The following is a 20380-nucleotide window of genomic DNA, read 5'->3' as shown; positions in this document are numbered from 1 at the left end:
ACTTCCGCCTTCCGGTGCGGGCACCGCCCCTTCTGTGCAACGTGACCGGACATGGCTCCAGTCGCCGCGCAACGGGGGCGGTGTCACCCCTCCACGGCCTCTCTGGGGTCTGTCTACCCACGCAGCTCGTTGCTCTTGGAGGACCGGAGTGGGGCGGGGCCGGAGGCGGGGCATTGCAGGGCTCCCGCCGCAGCTCAGCGGCAGCTCGGGGCACTCGAACCCCGGGTCCACCGGTTCAAGTCCCACGCTGGGCCCTCGCACGTACTTTTTTTTACCCGAAATGTCTCTTTTCTGCGGTTCTCCCCAGCTCCTCCCTCGGCCGCGGGACCCCGGTGACCCCGCGGGGCGCGGGAGCGGCGCGCGGGCCGCGGCCGTAGCGCGGCGGGGCGAGGAGCGTAGCACGGCGTTTCTGTAGTGTAGTGGTTATCACGTTCGCCTCACACGCGAAAGGTCCCCGGTTCGAAACCGGGCAGAAACACCTCTTTTCCTCTTTTCCCTCCTCTCCCTCCCTTTTCCCCCTCACTCTGACACTTTCAGCACATCTCAGCCCTTCTTCCGTCATTTTTCTTCATATATATGTTTAATCTCAACCCTTCTTCCCTCGATACCTTCCCCAACCAACCTTTCCTCCATCACTTTCCCGGTACATATTTTAATCCCAGTCCTCCCCCCGCATCTCATTTCCCCCTCTATTTCAGTTTTCCCACCCCAATTTCACGTGATTTCTCCGCCGTCGCTGCTCCAGCCCTGCCCTGGCTCCGGCCTTATCAGCTCCCCCACATCTGCTCCTTCAGAGGCACCGAGGAGGAGGAGGAGGAAGAAGAAGAGAAGGGAAGAAGAAGAGGAGGAAAGAAGAAGAAGAGGAAAAAGAGGAAGAAGAATAAAGGAGGGGTGAGACGGAGGAAGAGGAGGAGGCGAGAAGGAAGCAAGGAGGAGGAGGAGGAGGAAGCAAGAAGGAAAAATCAAGGAGGAAGAAGAGGATAGGAGGAGCATGAGGATGTGGTGAGGAGGAAGTGGTGAGGAGGAAGAGGTGAGGAGGAGAGGAGGAAACAAAGAGGAGGAGGAGGAGAGGAGGAAGCACCCCCTCCTCTCCCTTTACCCGCTCCTCTCCATCCCTCCCAGGCAGCAACTCCCAACCACCCGACATCCAAGGCGGAGGAAGCACATCCTCCTCCTCCTCCTCCTCCTCCATGGCGGAGCCCAGCCTGGCCGAGCAGCTCCGCGCCGAGGCCTCGTGTCCCGTGTGCCTCGAGCTCTTCCAGGACCCTGTGTCCGTCCCGTGCGGCCACAACTTCTGCCGGGGCTGCATCGAGCGCTGCTGGGAGAGCTCCCGGGGCTCGTTCTGCTGCCCGCGCTGCCGGAACGTGGCCCCGGAGCGGGGCCTGCGGCCCAGCCGGGAGCTGGGACACGTCGCTGACATTGCCCGGGGGCTGCTCCCGGGGGTCCCGGGGACCCTCTGCAGGCGGCACCGGGAGCCGCTGCAGCTCTTCTGCCGGGAGGAGCGGGCCCTGCTGTGCCTCGTGTGCAGCCGCTCCCGCGCCCATTGGCTCCACCGCGTCGTGCCCGCCGAGGAAGCCGCCCAGGAGTACAAGGTAACACCCGCACAGCCCGTGGAGAGCGGCTTTCTGGGGGGAAAAATGCTCTGGAACTCTCGTGGGGAGCGGGGATCGCCAGGTTTAAGTTCCTTGGTGGTGATTTCGGTACCCAAAGTGTGTGAAAACTCCTCAAAATGCTTTTTTTTCGGGTGTTTTTAATCCGCTCTCAAGGGCATCTTCGCTGTTTCTTTCATTTCAAATAAATAGAAATTACTTTTGTTTAGTTATAAACACTTAGAAATCACTTTCCTCCCCCTTTTTATGCTCCTTCTCTCTTCCCCTCCAAAAAGACTTTTTGAAAAGCTTATATAAACATAGGATGTTATAAACCAACACCAGTTCTTGTAGATAGAAGCACCCACTAAATAAATCCACCTGGGGTTAAAGACGGAGATCTTTATCCCAGAACCCAAATTTCCGGAGGCAAGGAGTGGTGTTTTGGGGGGAAATCTCTCTTATCTGGGGCTCCCAGCCCTCCCTGGATGCGGGGTTGGCTCGGGCTCAGCTCCTCGCTGGCAAAGCCTCTCCCATCTCAGACGAGGGACAGAGGAAATTTTAGTGGGAAAATAGACTTTTTTCAGCCCCTCCGAGCTCACCTTTTATTTCCCTGCAGGAGCAGATCCAAAGCTGCCTCCAGGCTCTGAAGGAGGAGAGAGAAAAATACCTGGAAAGCCAAAAATCCAGCGGCCGGAGGAGTTTGCACCTGGTGGGAGCCCCCGAGAGAAGCTGGGAGGGTTGGGGGGTCGGGGGCCTATTTGGATCCCGAGGGGGGGGCCAGTTTTGGATCTCTCCCTCTACCCCAGTAGTGTTTTGAGGCCAAATCTCCTGGACCTGGCTCACGGAGCGTTGGGCTCCATGTTTATCTGCCGGGGTTCACCAGAGGCTGCGCTGGGGAGATAACGCAGAGCTGGGAGGGGAAGGGAGGGATCTCGGCCCTTTTCCCATCCCCTGCCCTCACCGCCGCTCCCGGCAGGACAAAACCAGGAGCGAGGGGCAGCGGATGGTGTGGGAATTCCAGGAATTGCGGCGGTTCCTGGAGGAGCAGGAGCGTCTCCTCCTGGTCCAGCTCGGGGACCTGGACAGGGCCATCGGCCGAGCCCAGGACGAGGCTCTGGCCAAGGTTTCGGAGGAGTTATCCCAGCTGGACACCCTCATCTGGGAGATGGAGGGGAAATTCCAGCAGCCCCCGAGCCACTTCCTGCAGGTGAGAGCCCAGAGTGCTTGGACTGGGGGGGGGAAAAGGGGGAAAAAGCAAAATCCAAGACCCAGGAGCCCAAATTATCCCCACGGGAGCTCCCCTGGTGTCACTGCCACAGCCCTGGGAATGTCCCAGGTGGGACAGGGCTTGGACACCTCTGGGAAGCGGATTGGGTGTGGATTAGGATGGTTTTTAAAGTCCCTCCAAGCCAAACCAGGCTAGAATTCTTTGATCCCATGATTTGAAGGAACACAACTTGTTCCTCCTCTCCAACCATCTCCTCTCTCTTCCCACCTTTAGGACATCCGACAGCTCCTGGACAGGTAATGCAGCTCCCTCTCCCTTCTTGCACCTCTAGGGCCATCCAGGTGAATCCCGAGGTCAAGATTTCCCTCCAGCAGCTCAACTTCCCACTGCGCTGCTTCGGGCTCAGGAATTTGGGTCTGGGGGAAGGAAACTGCCCAGGAAGGGCAGGGAAAAAGGGGTTGGATTTGCTCTGCGGATAAACAGCCTCAGCCCATCCCGTAACGGCCCCGGGGATATTTAATGAGAATAAAATGAACCATCAGGTTGGGGGGGTTTGCCCCTTTTTTGGCCTCTTTGCAGCTGCGAGAGGATGAAGTTCCACCCCCCGGCCGAGATTTCCTCTGACCTGGAGAGGAGCCTCGAGGATTTTGTCCAGAGGAACATCCTGGTGAGGGGCACCTTGAGGAGATGCCAAGGTGCTGAGCGGGATTCGGAGGGGGCAGGGGGCCTGGTGTGGGAATCCAGAAGGAATGGTGTCCCTGGAAGTGAGATCCGGGAGCAACGGGGTCCTTGTGTGGGATATGTGGGAGAAATGGGGTTATTTTGTGGGATATCTGGGAGCAACGGAGTCTTTGTGTGTGAGATCCACGAGGAATGGGGAGGTCCTTGTGTGGGATATCCAGGAACTGTTCACCCAGGGAAGGACCCTGAGGTTTTCCCTGAGGGTTTTCCTGGGGCAAAAACAGTCGGGAAGTGGAGAGAAGGGAAAAATCAGCGCAGCAAAGGAGTTTCTTCTGCCAGGCCTCACCTGAAAAGTGGATTAGGGGTCACCGGTGGGAGAATCTAATCCCACGTGGGTGCAAATCCAGGGAGAGGATAGAGAGGGGATAAATCCATGTGGACAAATCCTTGGGGATGATTTTTGCTTGGCCAGGGGGTCCATCCCATGGGATGAAGGTATTGTCCGACCCTGAGTCTGTGACATCTCTCTTCTCAGACAGCCTCATGTTCCAGCTGCAGGAGCCGGGTGAGTCGGTGGGAGGAAATGGGGCATTTGGGCTTGTGGGAAAGGTTCCCATGGGAAAACCAGTGCCACTCCCGCTGCGGGAAGAGTGGGGGTCCTGATGTTGATGCTCCTGCTGTGTCCAGGGCCTGAGATACGTCCCAAAGATCCCAGAAAGAGCACTTCTGCTTCCCTTTCCCTGGCCCCCCCCCACCCACCCGTGACCCTCCAGAGCCGCAGGAAGTGGAAGAACGGGGCCGGTCCAGGTGCTGGGAGGGACAGGAGCATCTCCATCGTCCCCGACTCCCCTCTAAAGCTCCCTTATCCCGCAGCCAACGTCACCCTGGACCCATCCACGGCTCATCCCAACCTGCAGCTCTCCGAGGACGGAAAAGAAGTGCGGGGGCAGCTGGTGCCGAGGGACGTTCCGGACCACCCCGAGCGCTTCGACTTCGAGCCCTGCGTGTTGGCGCGGGGGGGCTTCGCCTCGGGGCGGCATTTTTGGGAGGTGGAGGTGGGGCAGGGCGGGGTCTGGGCGCTGGGCGTGGTCCGGGAGTCCGCGCGCAGGAGGGGCCCCCTGAGCCTCACCCCCAAGGAGGGGGTGTGGGCGCTGGAAGCGTTCCATTCCCTGACCTCCCCCCGCGCCAACCTCCGCCTGCACCCCCCGCCCCGGCGGCTCCGCGTTTCCCTGGACTACGAGGGGCGTCGGGTGGCTTTTTTCAGCGCCGGCGACGACATTCCCATCCTGGAATACACCCGGGCCGCCTTCAACGGGGAGAGGGTCCTGCCCTGGTTCAAGATGGGGATGGGGGCGCGGCTGCTGGAGGTGACGCGGAGCCCCCGCTGCGAGGACCGGGGGGTGGCCGGGCGGTTCATGTCCCCTCTGGACTGGGTGGGGTTCGGGTTCTCGCTGCGGATCTGTCCCTGAGGCGGCTGTCGGCTGTGTCCCGAGTGATGCCGCGGGAATTCGCCGCTCCTGTGTCCGTCGGGAGCTCTGGGATGGCCCAGGGAGCGGCCCGTGGCGGAGTGGCCGCGCCAGGAGGAGCCTTGAGGGTGGAGAGCCCGTTTCAGTGTGTGGGGTTTTACCTTGTTGTGCCCTTGGCGGGATGAATCCTCCCGGGTTTCTCTCTTCCCAAAGTGCTTTTTGTCCAGAGTGTGTCTTGGACCCTTTACCCCTCGGTCTGGGGGCTGCTCCCCACCTCTGTCCACATTCCTGACGCTTCTTTCCAATAAAAGAACATTTTGGCTTGCACCCTCCCCTCCCTGCCCCTCCAGGAATTGTGTTCATTTGGATTTCTGAGCCTCTGGGTGATAAGTTAGGAAAATCCGCACGGGATGGGGACACCTCGCTGAGCTTCCCCTCCCCAGCCTTTCACACAGACCGTGGAGGGACAAAAACCCTCCTGAAATCCAATTTTCCACATTATTGCTCCCAAAAAAAGGCTGTCCCCCCGTGCTGGCCTTTGGGAGGGACGAGGTGGGATCAATTCCAGGGTGGGTGGTGCCAACTGGCTGCTCCTCAGTCCGTAGAGCCGGGAAGGGCAGAGGCAGGACAGGACCTCTGACACCTCTTGCCGCTTTCAGCGACATCGATTTCCTCAAAAACGCGCGACTTTCTTCCGAGGAAACCCAAAAGAGGAAGCGGCGGCACCGAAACAGCCCCGTTATTAATTTCGGAACCGAGAAGAGGAACCGGGAGTGACGCTGGGCTCGGAATAACAGGCACGGGATGAGTGGAGACCCCGTGACGGAGCCCCTTCCCCATCCCCACGGGTCCCACCGGGGACCACCCCCGGTCCCACCGGGATCCTCCCGGAGGCACTTCCTGGGAACCCACGGCACAAACGCCGTGTCCCGGCAATGCTCTGCATCCTTCGGGGCGAGGATCTCTCTGCCCTGACTCCTCAGGATCCCTCCCTGTCTCTGATCTCCACCCAGGGCGTCCCTTCTCTCCGGGGCGATGCAAAGCAGTTCCCATCCCGGCTGGTTTTCCAGGCTCTGCCGACTTCTTCCCCCACCTGATTCCCTATTCCAAGACGAAGGAGCCGAGCCCGAGGCTCTGCCGGTGTCTCACCGGGATCCACTCCCTTCCCTTCTGCCGAAACTTCCCTGGAAGCGTTTTTGGGGTGTTTGCTCCCAGTTCTGCCGTTCGCACCGCCAGCGACTCCTCCACGGCTCTTCTCGATGGGAAACTTGTACTGGAATTGAGATTTGCCTCTCCAATCCTGCCCGGGCTTTGCGCCCCTGCGCTGGGTGGCAGAGATCCTGCCACTAAAAATTCCATTAAAATAAACACGAATTTACCCACGGAGCTTAATGGAGGAGCAGAGGGTGAAAAATTCCCTGGAGGAGTTTCCCGGTGAGCTCAGAGCCAGGACTTGGCCACAGGGATGGAGGTGACAGGGTGTCCCGGACCCCAATTTGTGTCTCTCTGCCAATGCCCTCAAGGTTCTGGTTGGGCTTTTCCCTCCATTTTTCCTTGGTTTTTCCCCATCCGTGGTCCCTCCAAGCCCTGGGAGTTCCTCGCCCACCTGGGAACCTGGACATCCAGTGTCTCCAGGGTTTTTCGGGGAGGTGGATGGTTTTAGTGCAAAAGGAGCAGGGTGGCAGCTCCCCGGGGCGGCAGCTCCAGGGATAAAATCCTTGAATTCTGATGAGGGAAAAACAGGAGAGGTGGGGGGAGACCTGACGCGCAGGCTCAGCCCAGTCGTTCCACGGATTCACCCGGGACGGGGAAGGAACAGGGAAAGGAAGGACCGTCAAAGGGATAAACCGAGCGCGGTTTAGATCCCTTGGGAACAATTCCAGCGGGGATTCGGCTTCCTGAGCGAGGAGAGGAGGACTCCGAGGAAGGACAGCTGCCCTGGAGTGCGGGAAACTGGAGGACCTGGTAGGTGCCACCTGCTGACCTTCGGGAACATTTAGGGACACACCGAGCTCGGGAACATTCCTTTGGGAGGAAAGACGCTGTTACCGCAGCGGATTTGGGCAGAATTTGGCCAAATTTGGGCAGGGAGCTGCGATATTCCCAAACTTCCCAGTAAATTGATGGAGAAGAATCCAATCATGGATGGAGTTTCTTGGTTGCATCAGGTTTGAATTTTCCCCACACCCCCTCGCACCCCAACCTCCCCCTCCCCATCCCCTCCAGTCCCCGACAGAGATTTCCCCAGGAATTCAAGGAAAATGAGTCAGGATTTGAATCCAGAGGTGTTGTCCCGTGGGAAATGCCTTTCCGTGAGTTCCTCGGGGTATTTCCCACCCCACTTTTCCTTTGTCAATTAAAAACCCCGCTTGGATTTGGGGCCGCAGGTTCCGGGGGGAACCTGAGCTCCTCTCGCTCCCACAGCTGGAAGACCTGAAAAATGAGCTGGAGAAGAGGCAGGCAAAAAAACCCGCGGAGATTTCCCACCTGGACACCCCGGCACAGCGGCAGGAAGAGAAGAATCAGCAGCTGGTGAGGGAATTCTGTTTTGAGGGAAAATCAGAGGGAAGATCACTGCGTTAATAATTGGGGTTCTCCTGGTTCCCGCTCGCTCCTGTTCCCCCTGGAGAGCTGAAAGCCCCAAGGGGATGGGGAGAGGGAGGTTTGAGCCTGGAAGGATGGGGAAAAGGGGATTAAATCCCTGTGGGAAGGCTGGTGGTTCCCTGTGTTTCCGAATAATTCCCTTTGCTGTGATTTGAGGGATCTCACGCTGAGCTGTCTTTCCTTTCTCTCTTCCCCCAGGATGCGAAAAGTTCCATCAGCAGGTTTGTGGCCTCCCTGAAAAGCTTTTCCATGAGTTTTCCCAAGAGGAAATGGAGGAGGGAACTTGCCGGTGCCGCTTGAGGCAAATCCTCGGCTCCAGGGAGGAGAATTTTTGGTCCTTCATCACTTTTGGGATGCACTAATCCACAGAGATTTGATCTCAAAATCACCTCCCTGTTGGCTCTAATTTAAAATCTTGGCTCATCTCTGCAGCCAAGTCCTTCCCAAAAATTCCTTCTTTCCTCATAAAATAAGATTTAGAAACAAAGAAAAAGAGATTAATCCGACAGGGAAATTTGGCCTTTGATATCCTGGACTTCCAAGGGAGGGGGGAAATTAAAACCCAATATTCCAACAACACCATCCTTCATTCCTTGTGGCTCCTGAAGCCTCTGTGGTTGTTCTGAGAAGTGTGAGGGCGTTTTTTATTGGGTTCATTTTTTTTATCCCAGGTGTGGGAAAGTGACTTTCCAGCTGCCCCTGGATACGGCTCCGGGGCCAGAAGAGCGAGTTTGTCACTTCTCGTGGAGGAGCAGTGCCCTGAAGGAAACCCTGAGGAAGCTCCAAGGTACCCAGAAGGAGAACAAAAATAGATTTAAGTCATAATTTGGGAGAGCTGGAAGAGCTGAGCTGCCCTTCTCCCATCCCGGATATAAACTGGGACCAGAAATGTTGCAGGGAGAACCTGGAGATGGAGGAGAGGAAGGGCAAAGGGCTTTTCCTGGTACAAAAAAAAAAAAAAAAAAAAAAGATAATTTGAAAATCAGGGTGACCCAAGGAGGTTTTTCATTAGTTTTTTTTTATTTCAGCCCAGCCAGCCGGGTCTTGTCCCACGGCTGCTGCAGACTCTGCTCATTTTCCTCCCACATCACCTCTTCCCTTCCTCTTCTTCCCTCCCTTATTTTTAGCCTCAAATCCACAGGGATTCCTGCACCACCATTGCTGTGGCTTTTCTTTCGATTTTCTGGGGCAAAACCCAGCTTTTTCTGCTTCAAGGACAACACTTCCCATCAAATCATGGGGTGGCTCTTGGGGTTGTCTCGTGCAGGGCTGAGAGTTGGACTCAGTGACCCTTGTGTGGCTCTTCCAACTCAGATATCCCAGGAACACCATGGCCTGGGAGGGTTTTCCCCAGTTCTGGGAGATTTCTTGGTGCTTCTCCCAGGTGATCCAAGAGAAGGGATCTGAGACCCTCAGATGCCAAACGAAGCCTGGTCCCCACCCCTGGTTCTGTCCCCCCACAGCCAGCGTGACCCTGGACCCTGACACGGCTCATCCCGACCTCGTCCTGTCTGAGGACGGGAAGAGCGTTTGGCGTGGAGCCGGACACTGCGACCTCCCAGACAACCCAGAGCGCTTCGACTACTGGCCCTTCGTGCTGGGCCACCAGGGCTTCGTGGCCGGGCGGCACTGCTGGGATGTGGACGTCGGGGACGGCGGCGACTGGGCCGTGGGGGTGGCCCGGGAATCCGTGCGGAGGAAGGGGCGGCTCAGCCTCGGCCCCCAGGGCGGGATCTGGGGCCTGGAGAAGTGGGGGGGGCAGATCCGGGCCCTGACCGCCCGCAAGGTGACCCTGGTGGCCCTGAGGTGGCTGCCCCGCAGGGTCAGCATCCACCTGGACTGCGGCGGGGGGACTGTGGCGTTTTTTGACGCCGAGGACGGGGGGCTCCTGTTCATCTTTTCCCGCGTGTCCTTCGCCGGGGAGAGGGTCCGGCCCTGGCTCTGGGTGGTGGGGGCCAGGTCCAGGCTCCGGCTGTGTCCTTGAGGGAAAAGTGTCCCCCACTTTTCACAGCCTCGGGGGGCAACTGGAGCAGACCCTGGGGGAAGTTTGTGTTTCCTTCTCTGCCGGGAGAAGGGAGAAACCTGGGAAAAACAAGGCAAAGAGAGGGAAGAAGCTGTGGAGAAGGGACCCTGAGGCAGAGAAATGGGAAACAGTGGGAAAATGGGAGAAATTGGGATGGAAAGGCAAAATTTCCCAAGGCTTGCCTGACTGGCTGTAGATGACCCCATCTGAGCTGGTCACCTCCAAGCCAAGGGCTACAAATTACATTTTTTTAGCCTTTTCCCCAACCTCCAATGGGTGGAATTGCCCTAAAGCAGCTGTTGTCTCCCTGGAAAAGGTCCCCGTGGTGACCAGTTCTGTGGGTTCCATGATTTATATCATTAATAATAAAAAAGGATGTGATTTCCCACTCCGTGTCCTTCCCGACTGCCGGCAGTGGTACTTCCAGGGAGAAGGGACAGGGACAGTCCCTGGGCCACCTGCATGGGGCTTGTGGCTCTTCCAGGGTGCAAACACCAGGAAAAGGGTTTAATTAAAATTCCATCTTGATCTTGGCACCCAGGAGCAGCAAACACCAAACAGAGAAGAAGTTAAAACATGTTTTTACTTCATCCAAAGCGAGAGGAGAGGAGAGGAGAGGAGAGGAGAGGAGAGGAGAGGAGAGGAGAGGAGAGGAGAGGAGAGGAGAGGAGAGGAGAGGAGAGGAGAGGAGAGGAGAGGAGAGGAGAGGAGAGGAGAGGAGAGGAGAGGAGAGGAGAGGAGAGGAGAGGAGAGGAGAGGAGAGAGGAGAGGAGAGGAGAGGGATTGGGATGGTGCAGGATGGGGTGGGAAAGACGTGGCTCCGTTTTCAGCCACCAGATTTGGGGGTGACAACTCGGGACAGCAACCCCGAGGGATACTCAGCGTCGCTGAGGGTGGAAAGAGAGACTTCAGCAGACACAAGTCCCCTGAGGTGCTGGGAATGGGTGATAAACCTTGCAGTTTGGGGAAGCTCAGGGGCACAAGGTGATCCGGGAGCCCTCGCCCCACACCAGGAACCAAGGGTGGACGCTCTGCCCCTTGAAGGAGGCCGCCGGGAAGGCGAAGATCAGACTCCTCTTATCAGCATCAAAAAAAGCCACCTGGCCCCTCTCGTAGTCCAGGGCCACCCGCACCCTCCTGGGCGCGCGGATCGGGAACAGCGGGATGCGCTCCAGGGAGGTGAGAGCCCAGAACTCGCCCTGGCAGAGCCCCATGGACCAGAGCTCCCACTCGGCGCTCCCGGGGGTCTCTCCCCCGCTCCCGGGGGTCTCCCTGGCCACCCCCAGGGCCCAGGACCCCGCGGGTGCCACCTGCACGTCCCAGCAGCGCCTCCCGGCCGTGACGCCCTCGCGGCCCAGCACGGAGGGGTCGGTGCCGGGTCCGGGTCCGTCCGCGGGAGCGTCGGTGCCGGGTCCGTCCCCGGGAGGGTCCCGGGCGCTTTCCCAGCTGACGCTGCTCCCGTCGGGCGCCACGAGGAGCCGGGGGTGAGCCGTGCTGGGGTCCAGCGTCACCGTCACTGCGCCAGAGGGGATTCCATGGATCCCGCCTCCCCTCGTCCCGCGGGGATGATCCTCGCGGTGAGGATTCCCCGGCTCCCCGCGGGGCTTTTCCCTCATTTCCCGTCGTTTGTTCGGCATCTCCCACCCAGCTCGTGGCCCACCCCTCATCCCGCATCCCAGGACTTACTTTTCTCTGGCAGCTCAAACATCAGGATGTCTGAAAAAAGGGAGACAGGGATTGATATAAAATGCGAGGATCAGTGGGAACGGGAATGTGGGGAGGCTGTTCTGCCACGCCGAGAATGACGACCGGAATTGTGATAAAACAGGTTTGCAATCAAAAAATAATTGCAATAAAAAAAATAGCAATAAAAATAATCGCAATAAAATACAGCATATACTCTAAGTAAAGAAATATAATGATTGCACGTATACGTAATAATTATATAATAATCATGTAATAAACATAAACATATATAATAGATACAATAACTGCAATTAATATATATAATAAAATCAATGAAATTCATCGCTTCATCTCCCAGCCTGCTCCCAATACCTTGGAAGCTCCTCAGAGTCTCCTCCAGGAGAGTATTTTCCTCCCTGAAGTGATGAATTTTCTTTTCCAGCTCTGGAAGAGGCGACAGGGGCAGCTGGAGGTTTTCCTTTACAAGCCTGGAGAAGGACGGAAGGAAGAGGTTGAGAATCCACCCCTGAGGGAGTCCGAGGAATTCTCTGTGCACACCCACAGAGGAGCCTTTAGGGACGGGCTCAGAGCCCTTTGCTCAGGGATTTGGCCACAAAACCAAACACTTTGGTCTCTAAGTGAGGCCAAACACAGGATCCAACCCCCAATCCCAGCCCGGGGTGGGAGGAGGAGCTCAGGAAGCCCCGTCCTTACCTGCTCAAGGTGCCATTGATATCCTGGAAGGGAGAGAAGGGAGATGGGACTCGGTGAGTCACGGAATCACACAGAATCATGGAAACACACTGGAAGAGATTTTCTAGGCCCATCGGGTCCAACCAGCGGGAAAACTGCTGAGGCACCAGATTTGGGTCTGGAGCAGGGCACGGCTGCACCGCAGAATGGTTTGGGTTGAAGGGACCCCCAGAGACCACCACGTTCCACCCCCTGCCGTGATCCCACGGGACTGGGTTGCTCCAAACCCCGCTGGACCCTGTGGCTCCATCCTGTTATCCCTCGTCACCTGCAGGAAGGTCCTGGCTGGTTGCCGGCACTTCTCCTCCAGCTCCTGGATGCGGGCATCCAGCCGGGAGATCTCCTTCGTCAGGCTCGTCACGTTTTCCTCCTGCACCTTCCCGATGTCCCTCTCCAGGTCCCCCAGCCGAGCCAGGAGGTGACGGGAATGCTCCTCCAGGGAGAGGTGCAGCCCCTGGAACTGGGAGAGAATCCGCTGCCGCTCGACTTCGGTCTTCTCCTGCGGGATGGGACACAAGGAGCTGGGTGGGAAGGGGGAGTCAAAGCCCCTCTCTGGAGAGGAACCCCAGCTCCAGGGACGACCTCGCCCCTCTACATCCATCGGGAGACACCCACTCCCCCACCCTTCTGCTCTAAAGCATTTACCAAATACTCCCAGCTCCTCCTCATTTCAGCCTCCCGGAACTCCTGGATTTTGTCTCTGTCGTCCTTCAGGGTTTGCAGCTGAGCCTGGATTTGTCCCTGAGGGGAGGAAAATTGTCTGAAAATTGGGACAACTTCAGAAACACACTCTGGGCAGGGGGTTGGAGTGCGGAGTTCCATTTCTCCTCCCTGTCCAGGAAAACATTCCCGCTCTTATTGTCCACGTTCCTGCTGATTTAGGGATTGGCAGGTATCCGCTAAGCGCTGGAGCTGGACAGAGGCTGCAATTCCGCAGCAGGGAAGAGGATGAAGACCCGGATCCCTCCAGGCTCGGAGGAGAGCAGAGAGAGCAGAAGCACCGGAGAGTGTCCTGTCCCCTTGAAACGGGCTGGGCACAGGGGAGGCAAATCCGTGGGGACATTTCTGCCCTGGCCCGGCTCCTGGATGGGAAACCCTGCCTTTACCTGGTATTCCCGGACAACCTCCGGCACCGGGAGCACGGTGTGGGAGCGGTGCGCGCGGGACTCGCGGCAGATCGCGCACAGTAGAGCCCCGTCCTCCTTGCAGAAAACCTCCAGGGGCTCCCGATGCTTCTGGCATCCTTCCTCCTCCTCCTCCCCAGTTCCCAGGGCTTCCCCGCGGCTCAGCCGCCGAGCGATCTCCAGCACCCGCGCCAGCTCCCGGCTCGGGCGGAGGCTCCGCTCCGGGGCCGTGTCCCGGCACCGCGGGCACGCGAACCCCGCCGTGGGCCATTCCCAGCAGCGCTCGATGCACGAGCGGCAGAAGTGGTGGCCGCAGTGGATGGACACGGGGTCCCGGAAATATTCCAGGCAAATGGGGCAGGAGGCCTCCCCCGGGAGCGCGTCCCGAGCGCTCGGCGCGTCCATGGGGCCACGGGGGATGCAGGAGCAGCCGCTTTCATTTTCTCCCGGACGGGGGAAGGCGTTGCCTTCCTGCCCCTCGCGGGTGGGGGGACGCGGAGCCCAGGGGGGTGGGGATGGAGAGGTAGGCGACGGCCAAAATCCTCCTGGTTCGGCCCCCCGGCTGGTCCTAAACCTCTGCTCCGGGTGGGATTCCTGGGATCCACAGCCCGGTGAGGGATTTTTAAAAATTTGGATTTCTTAACATTCTGATTAAAAAAAAAAAAAAAATCGGATTTTTAAATTTGGATTAAAAAAAAAAAAATTAGATTTTAAGAAACTTTTTATTTAGGTATTTTTTCCCCTGAAACTGTGCGAAAAGGAGGCAGGTTGCTCCCAGCCCTGGATCTACCTGCACCTTGAAGCGGTTGAGCAAAATCCCACAGAAAACCTTGGATTACTGATTTTCTTTTCCTCTGGCACTGAGCAAATCTCTCCTTGTCTGTTAAACCCGAGCCTCCAGCTCCCTCTTGAGCCCACGCCCGGCGAGAATTCACGGTGATTACACCCGGTTAATCAAGGAGGGAAACCACTTGGAAAGGGGGATGTTGATCCATCCCAACTCTCCGAACGCCTCGCCCCCCGATAAATCAACCTTAGCCCCAGATTAATTAAAAAAAAAAAAAAAAAAAAAAAAAAAAAAAAAAAAAGGTGTTTTGAGCACGAAGCCGCCCCCCAGGTTTCAGTCTGAATGTTCCGAGCACCGGAAAACCCGGAACCTCAAAAAACTCCCGCACAGAATTAACGGCGCATGAGTTTTTGACCTATTTCCTCCAAAAAAAGCATCATTTAGATACCGACGCCAGCGAGTTCCGGTGGCTTCTGCACGTGAAGGGCTCCGGAGTTTACAGGCTGGTGGTCCAGCGGGGGGTCTTGGAAGAAAAGGAAAGTTAAAAATAGGAGGGTCTGTGGTCAGCGGCTCAGCCCCGACCCGTGAGAGAAACGATTTCCTGTGTAAAAGGAGAAGTGAGATGAACAATAAAAGTATGTTTGAATAAAGGTATTTATAGCTGCACGTACGGGCGGGGGTGTTGGAGTCGGGAATTCAGGAACGCTGAATAATCGGGAGGCGGAATGAGCAGCAAAGGATGAGTTGGTGGTTTCACCCGAAGAGTTACTGCAAGCTCTGTCCCCATGCCTGTGCCCTTCAACTAATAAACTAGGAGTGAATTAATAAATACGCATATAAATTAAATTTATCGATGAATAAATAAAAAAAAAAAATAATTGAAAGCAGTGAAACCAGGCTGATACCTCGTTCAGACCCCAAGGGGAGGTTTGGGGCAGCCTCTCACTTTCCCCGGGTGTTTTTTGGGGGAGAAGGGGGTGAAACAGAAGCTGCAGTTGGATCCCAGCCAAGCCGGTAAGTGATGAAGGAAGTTTAATTTCCATTTAATCTTCTTCCAACCCGCTGCGGGCCTGGCGGGGAGGGGGATTCTCTGTCCCTCTCCGGCTCCGCTGCTGCTGCAGTCGGGGGTCAAAGCCGGTGTCAAACAACCCGGTGCCAGACCCGGTATTAAACGCGGTGCCGAACAACCCAGTGCCACACCCGGCGCCAAACCCGGCTCATCTCAGCAGCCAAGCTGCTCGGCTCTCGCTTTCACCTCCCTGGGGCCGAGGCACCTGCAGGAAGCGGAGCAGCCGCGGGGCCAGCCCGGCCTCGGGGGAAAGCGAAACCGCCCCGTCCCCGCGGCCATGGCCGAGCACGGCCCCGCCGGGAGCCTCCGCGCCGAAGCCTCCTGCCCGCTGTGCCTCGGCCTCTTCCAGGACCCCGTGTCCATCCACTGCGGCCACAACTTCTGCCGCTCGTGCATCGAGCGCTGCTGGGAGAGCTCCCGGGAGAGCTTCCCGTGCCCGCGCTGCCGGGAGACGGCTCCGGAGCGGAGCCTGAGACCCAACCGGGAGCTGGCCAAGATTATCCGGATCGCGCAGCGCCTCAGCCTTAGGGGGGGATCCGGGAGAGGCGAGCGGCTCTGCCAGAGGCACGGCGAGGCTCTGAAGCTCTTCTGCGAGCAGGACCAGACCCCCGTGTGCCGCGTGTGCCGCGAGTCCCAGGACCACCGGCTCCACGCCGCCGTCCCCATCGAGGAAGCGGCGGAGGAGCACAAGGTGGGAGGTGTCCGGGTGTCCCTGGGGATTAGAGAGGAGGAAAAGGAGGAGGGAGGAGGAGGGGGAGGCCAGGTGAGCGTTGTTTTCCTTGCAAAGGTCTGGATTTCTGCGCCTTCCGCCTGTTCTCTGCCTCACGTTGGGTGACAGTCACTCCCCCCTCCCTCCCCCCTCCACCGCCCCTCGCTCACGGCATCGCCGGATGGAGGCAAAGGCACCGATTCGGTGTTTCCCCTCCGATCAGGAGAAATTCCAGGCTCACGCGCAGATCCTGAAGGACAGGAGAGAAAAGATGCTGGGGCTGAAGGCGGCTGAGGAAGGGAAAAGCCTGCACTTGCTCGTGAGTGACCCTTCCCTTGTCCCTCTGGCCGTGGTGATGGATGTGGAGGCACACCTGGGCTACCTGTGCCTGTCACCGCCCTCACGGGGAAGAATTTCTCCCCAGTATCCAGCCTAAACCCGGATTTTGCCAGGTTATTGTGGGTCTCTGCCTCCCTCCATGTGCTCGCACGTTCCCGGGCTCCCCCTATTAACAGACAGAAAACGGGAATCACCCAATCGCATCTTTCTTGCCTTGTTGTCCCTTTCCCTGATCTCTATCGCTGACTAATCTGTTTATGGGTTTATTTTGCATCTTCCCTTGTCCAAAGGTCTGGAGCGTTTGGGTACAAAGTTTACGGACCATGGGAAAATGCTTTGCCAGCAGCCCTCACCTAGAAATGGCAAAAAAAAAAAAAACAAACCCAAAAAAAAAAAACCCAAAAAACAAAACCCCTCTTGATTCTCCCCAGGCTTTGCAAGAACCCTGGAATTTCTGGCGGTGATAAATCCCCCCTTCAATCCACTCTGCTGGCATTTCTCTCCCCTATCCCTGCCCCAGCCCTGCATGTCCGTTCCCGTTGCAGGAGCGGGTGGATGCGGAGCGGCAGAGGGTCCGGTCCCAGGTCAAAGAGCTGCACCAGCTCCTGGAGGAGCAGGAGCAGCTTCTCCTGGGCCGGCTGGCAAAGCTGGACCGGGAGATCGTGCAGAGGCAGGAGGAGAACATCAGCAGGCTCTCAGAGCAAGTCTCCTCCATGGGCCAGCAGATCCAGGAGCTGGAGGACAAGTGCCGGCAGCCACCCTGGGAACTCCTGCAGGTGAGACCTCAGAGCCCTCTGAAAACCCTTGGCCACCTGTGGTGCCACCAGCCAAATTAATCCTAAACAGAATCCCAGGATCATGGTTTGAGTAGGAAGGGGCCTCACAGGCCACCTAGACCACTGGGCCACCTTTCTCCAATCGCCGTCCAACCTGGAGATATAAAAACTCCTTTTAAAACCCATCTCTTTTTTCCTAAATTATTCTCTTCAATCCCCACAAAGTCATCCCAACTGTCCACTGGAATGTTGTGGATCTCAACTCGCTGGTCACTGGGGTTCACTTGTCCGGTTGAACACTCCCAGCACTGGTCTGAGTTCCCTTGTCCACAGTGGGAAACCACCGGTGCTCCCCTGGTCTGGAGGTTGCCACCAAAGTCAGCATCTGAGCCCACCTCTGGGCTTCGTTTCACCCCTGGTTCGATAATTAAATATTAAAATATCAAAACATTCAAACATTCAAACGTCTAAATACTCAAATATCCAAGCATTTAAACACCCAAACATTCAAATAGTCGTATATTCAAATAAGCAGAGATGTTCATTAGCAGCGGTCACGCCCATCCTGGGAGGGGGGATGATGCTGATAACCGAACTGCTCATTAAGGTTGCCATGACCTCACCTGAATTCCCGCAGATCCAGAATCCCTCATTTAGGCTGAGCAGCGTCCCAGGATGACCCCAGAGCCCTCCCTGGTTATTCGCCCCAGGCTGGCTCCGCTCTGACCCCACAATCCCTCTGATCTGTCTCTCTCTCTCTCTCTCCTGCAGGACAGCAGAGACATCCTGAGCAGGTTTGTGGCTCCTCTCCTGCATTCCTGCCACGTGCTTGTCGTTTGTCCCCATGGCTGGGGGACTCCAAAACCCCAACAATCTGTGACCTGTGTGACAGGGACATGCAGGACACAACTAGGACACCACAAAAGTCCAGTTAGGATGCTGGAGACCAGAGTCAGGTACTGGGGGCTGAAGGTACCTCCAGCTCTGCTGCAACTGCTCTGTGATCCATGAAAACCTCCCTGTTCCTGGAGGGATGAGCTTTTCCTTTTCAGCCTGTCAAAAATAGGGAGCCAACAGCTAAAAGTGTCAAATTCTAAGGGAATCAATCTTCCACCCTTTAACAGACCTGCTCAAGTCCCCTTCGCACTGGGAGGTGGGTTATTGGAAGGAGGAAAGCGGACATGGAAAGGCATTTTTATTCCCTGATTTCCACTGGTGGAAAATCTTCACCACCCAGGGACTCCTCAGCAGTGGTTGGGTCAGCAAATGTTTTCCAGGAGCTCCTTGATGAGGAGCAGATCCCAAAAACCTCCTGTAGATGCCTAAACCCAAGAGGAATGGAATTATAAAACTGTGGAAACTTGGGATGGTTTGGGAAGGAAGGGACCTTTCAAGTCTTCCCAGAGCCCAGCTGTCTCTCCAGTCCCACCATTCCATATTTCTGTGGAGAAAATCTTCTCCTTCTTTCCAGGCTGGAGAAGCAGAGTGCCCTGGAGACAGTGGAGACATCACCAGAGCTGGCAGAGGAACTCACGGGGCTGCCCCAGAGAAATGTCACACTCAAAGAAATGCTGAAGAAGTTCCAAGGTATGGAGGGACCAGGGATGGGGGTCAGAAGCAGCACTGCATCAGCGTCACGTTCGGAAATCACCCCTCAAAAGTGAAAATCCCAAATATTTCCACATGGCAGCTTAAGACAGGAAAGCCATGGGACACCCCCCAATGACCAGCAAAACCCCCCACACTCCAGAGCCTCATTTTTGCTCCAAGCCAAATTCCCTTTGTTGGCTTTTCCACTCTCCCAGTCCTGCACAGGGGCATCAAACCATCCCCAGCACCCCAGATGGGGGGAGACGGGACAAACCCAACCCCAAAGCTCTCGGGGGGTGACACCCATGTGTGACAGCCATCCTCTCCCTCTGCAGTGAGCCTGACGCTGGATCCGGACACGGCCCATCCCCGGCTTGCCCTGTCTGAGGATGGGAAGTGTGTCCGGTGGGAGGACACCCGGAGGGCCGTCCCCGACCACCCCAAACGCTTCGACTCCTCGCGCTGCGTCCTGGGCCGGGAGGGATTCGGCTCTGGCCGGCACTACTGGGAGGTGCAGGTGGGCAACGGGGCTGCCTGGGCTGTCGGCGTGGCCAAGGAATCTGTGCGCAGGAAGGGTCGGATCAGCGTCAAGCCCGAGGTGGGGATCTGGGCCGTGGGGCAGTGCGGGAGCCAGTGCCAGGCTCTCACCTCTCCCACCGTCCCCATCTCCCTGCCCGAAACCCCTGAGGTGGTTGGGGTCTACCTGGACTACGAGGCTGGGCGAGTGGCATTCTTCGATTCGCAGAGGGCGATCCCGATGTTCACGTACCCTCCGACATCCTTCGGCGGGGAGCAGGTCCTGCCTCTGCTCTGCCTGGGCAGGGGGTGCCAGTTCACTCTGTCACCCTGACCCTCCCCCGTGGTGGGTCGCTCACCTGGGGGGTTTCAGGATGGAAAATTCCCCTTTCTCCATCATTTCTGCCAACGAGAAGCCATAGTTGGTGTAGAGAAATGCTGATCTGAGGGCTGGGAGAGACTTTCTGTGCCAGGGTGGTGATGAGGCAGAGGATGAGAGGGGAAAAGGATGTAAAATAAATGGAAATAGAGCAAAGAGTGGGAATAATTGGGATGATCAGAACAATCTGCTGGTGGCTGGGGCCACCTGAGGCATTTCCTGGGACCTGGACATCTGGATGCCTGGACATCTGGGGTCTACCAGCATCATCTCCTGGGGTCCAGCAAGATCATCTCCCGGGACCTGGGTCCACCAGAGGCTTTTCCTGGAGTTTGGATGCCTGGGGTCCATCGGGGTCAGATCCTGGGGTTCATGGGGATCATCCCCTGGGGACTTTTAGGGTCAAATCCCGGGGTCCATTGGTATAACGGCCTGGAGTGGATTGGGATCATGCGCTGGGATCTATCTGGGTCGGGATCACATTCTGGGGTGCATCGGAATCCAGTCCTGGGATCCATCGAGGCCACGATGAAGTCCCGGGTGCCACCGAGGTCATCCGTCCAAAATGGAATCACTGAGAGAGCCCCACGGAGCGTCTCCCTGGTGGTCTAGTGGTTAGGATTCGGCGCTCTCACCGCCGCGGCCCGGGTTCGATTCCCGGTCAGGGAACACTGCTTTTTTTCTTCTTTTCCTCCCCAAATCCACTTTTTTGGGGGGTGTGTTTTGGGAAATCTTTTCCGTATTTAAACATCTCCTAACTCCCAAAACACCCCCTGTCTCCTCTTTTTGTGCCTCTCCCTTCCCGCGGGGCGTCAGCTACCACCTACCCCAGCTCCTTCTGTTATTGAGCAATAAATAAATAAATAAATAAATAAGCAGTAACGCTAATTGTATTTTTTTCGATTACGTTTATATGAAAGGCCTTTACCAGCTGTGCGGAAATAATTGCAGTTGAATACTGAAATTAAATAATGGCGATTATTGAGCAGTTAACTGTTTATTATACATTATGATTATTTACAGTGAGTTATAATTTCAAAAAGGAACAAGATTTTTAA

General features: G+C 56.8%; 3 protein-coding genes, 1 long non-coding RNA gene and 2 other non-coding genes across 12 annotated transcripts; 4 read left to right on the top strand and 2 right to left on the bottom strand.

The window, feature by feature from the left end:
* The first annotated feature begins 405 nt into the window (after positions 1–405).
* Positions 406–478, top strand: TRNAV-CAC. Its single transcript has one exon. It is a non-coding gene; the product is annotated as a tRNA-Val (tRNA).
* Positions 479–937: 459 nt separating this feature from the next.
* On the top strand, positions 938–5299 carry LOC116436893 (E3 ubiquitin-protein ligase TRIM11-like). 6 transcript variants are annotated; one of them, XM_032094329.1, is made up of 8 exons: positions 938–1016; positions 1123–1592; positions 2209–2301; positions 2569–2799; positions 3094–3116; positions 3400–3515; positions 3974–4066; positions 4375–5299. In XM_032094329.1, exons 2-8 carry the CDS (start codon positions 1191–1193, stop codon positions 4968–4970), a joined length of 1554 nt encoding a protein of 517 aa, XP_031950220.1. In that variant the 5' UTR covers positions 938–1016; positions 1123–1190; the 3' UTR covers positions 4971–5299. The 6 variants fall into 6 exon arrangements, with proteins under 6 accessions (XP_031950220.1, XP_031950222.1, XP_031950223.1 ...); XM_032094331.1 differs by having other exon boundaries at positions 1014–1030; XM_032094332.1 differs by lacking the exon at positions 938–1016 and having other exon boundaries at positions 1046–1592; positions 2614–2799.
* Positions 1743–2537, bottom strand: LOC116436959. Its single transcript, XR_004237128.1, has 2 exons — positions 2192–2537; positions 1743–1782 (listed from the first exon to the last, which is right to left on the bottom strand). It is a non-coding gene; the product is annotated as an uncharacterized LOC116436959 (long non-coding RNA).
* Positions 5300–10335: 5036 nt separating the features above from the next.
* LOC116436889 (zinc finger protein RFP-like) lies at positions 10336–13839 on the bottom strand. 2 transcript variants are annotated; one of them, XM_032094323.1, is made up of 7 exons: positions 13140–13839; positions 12679–12774; positions 12302–12532; positions 11995–12167; positions 11653–11768; positions 11281–11310; positions 10336–11110 (listed from the first exon to the last, which is right to left on the bottom strand). In XM_032094323.1, exons 1-7 carry the CDS (start codon positions 13560–13562, stop codon positions 10566–10568), a joined length of 1614 nt encoding a protein of 537 aa, XP_031950214.1. In that variant the 5' UTR covers positions 13563–13839; the 3' UTR covers positions 10336–10565. The 2 variants fall into 2 exon arrangements, with proteins under 2 accessions (XP_031950214.1, XP_031950215.1); XM_032094324.1 differs by having other exon boundaries at positions 11995–12017; positions 13140–13838.
* Positions 13840–15289: 1450 nt separating this feature from the next.
* Positions 15290–20195, top strand: LOC116436898 (E3 ubiquitin-protein ligase TRIM39-like). Its single transcript, XM_032094341.1, has 6 exons — positions 15290–15704; positions 15946–16041; positions 16607–16837; positions 17609–17631; positions 18309–18424; positions 18763–20195. Exons 1-6 carry the CDS (start codon positions 15291–15293, stop codon positions 19275–19277), a joined length of 1395 nt encoding a protein of 464 aa, XP_031950232.1. The 5' UTR covers position 15290; the 3' UTR covers positions 19278–20195.
* On the top strand, positions 19920–19991 carry TRNAE-CUC. The gene has a single exon. It is a non-coding gene; the product is annotated as a tRNA-Glu (tRNA).
* Positions 20196–20380: the final 185 nt, after the last annotated feature.

This window comes from Corvus moneduloides, chromosome 31 (genome assembly GCF_009650955.1).
Source record: "Corvus moneduloides isolate bCorMon1 chromosome 31, bCorMon1.pri, whole genome shotgun sequence".
NCBI lineage: Eukaryota > Metazoa > Chordata > Aves > Passeriformes > Corvidae > Corvus > Corvus moneduloides.
This window is presented reverse-complemented; position numbering and strand designations above follow the sequence as displayed.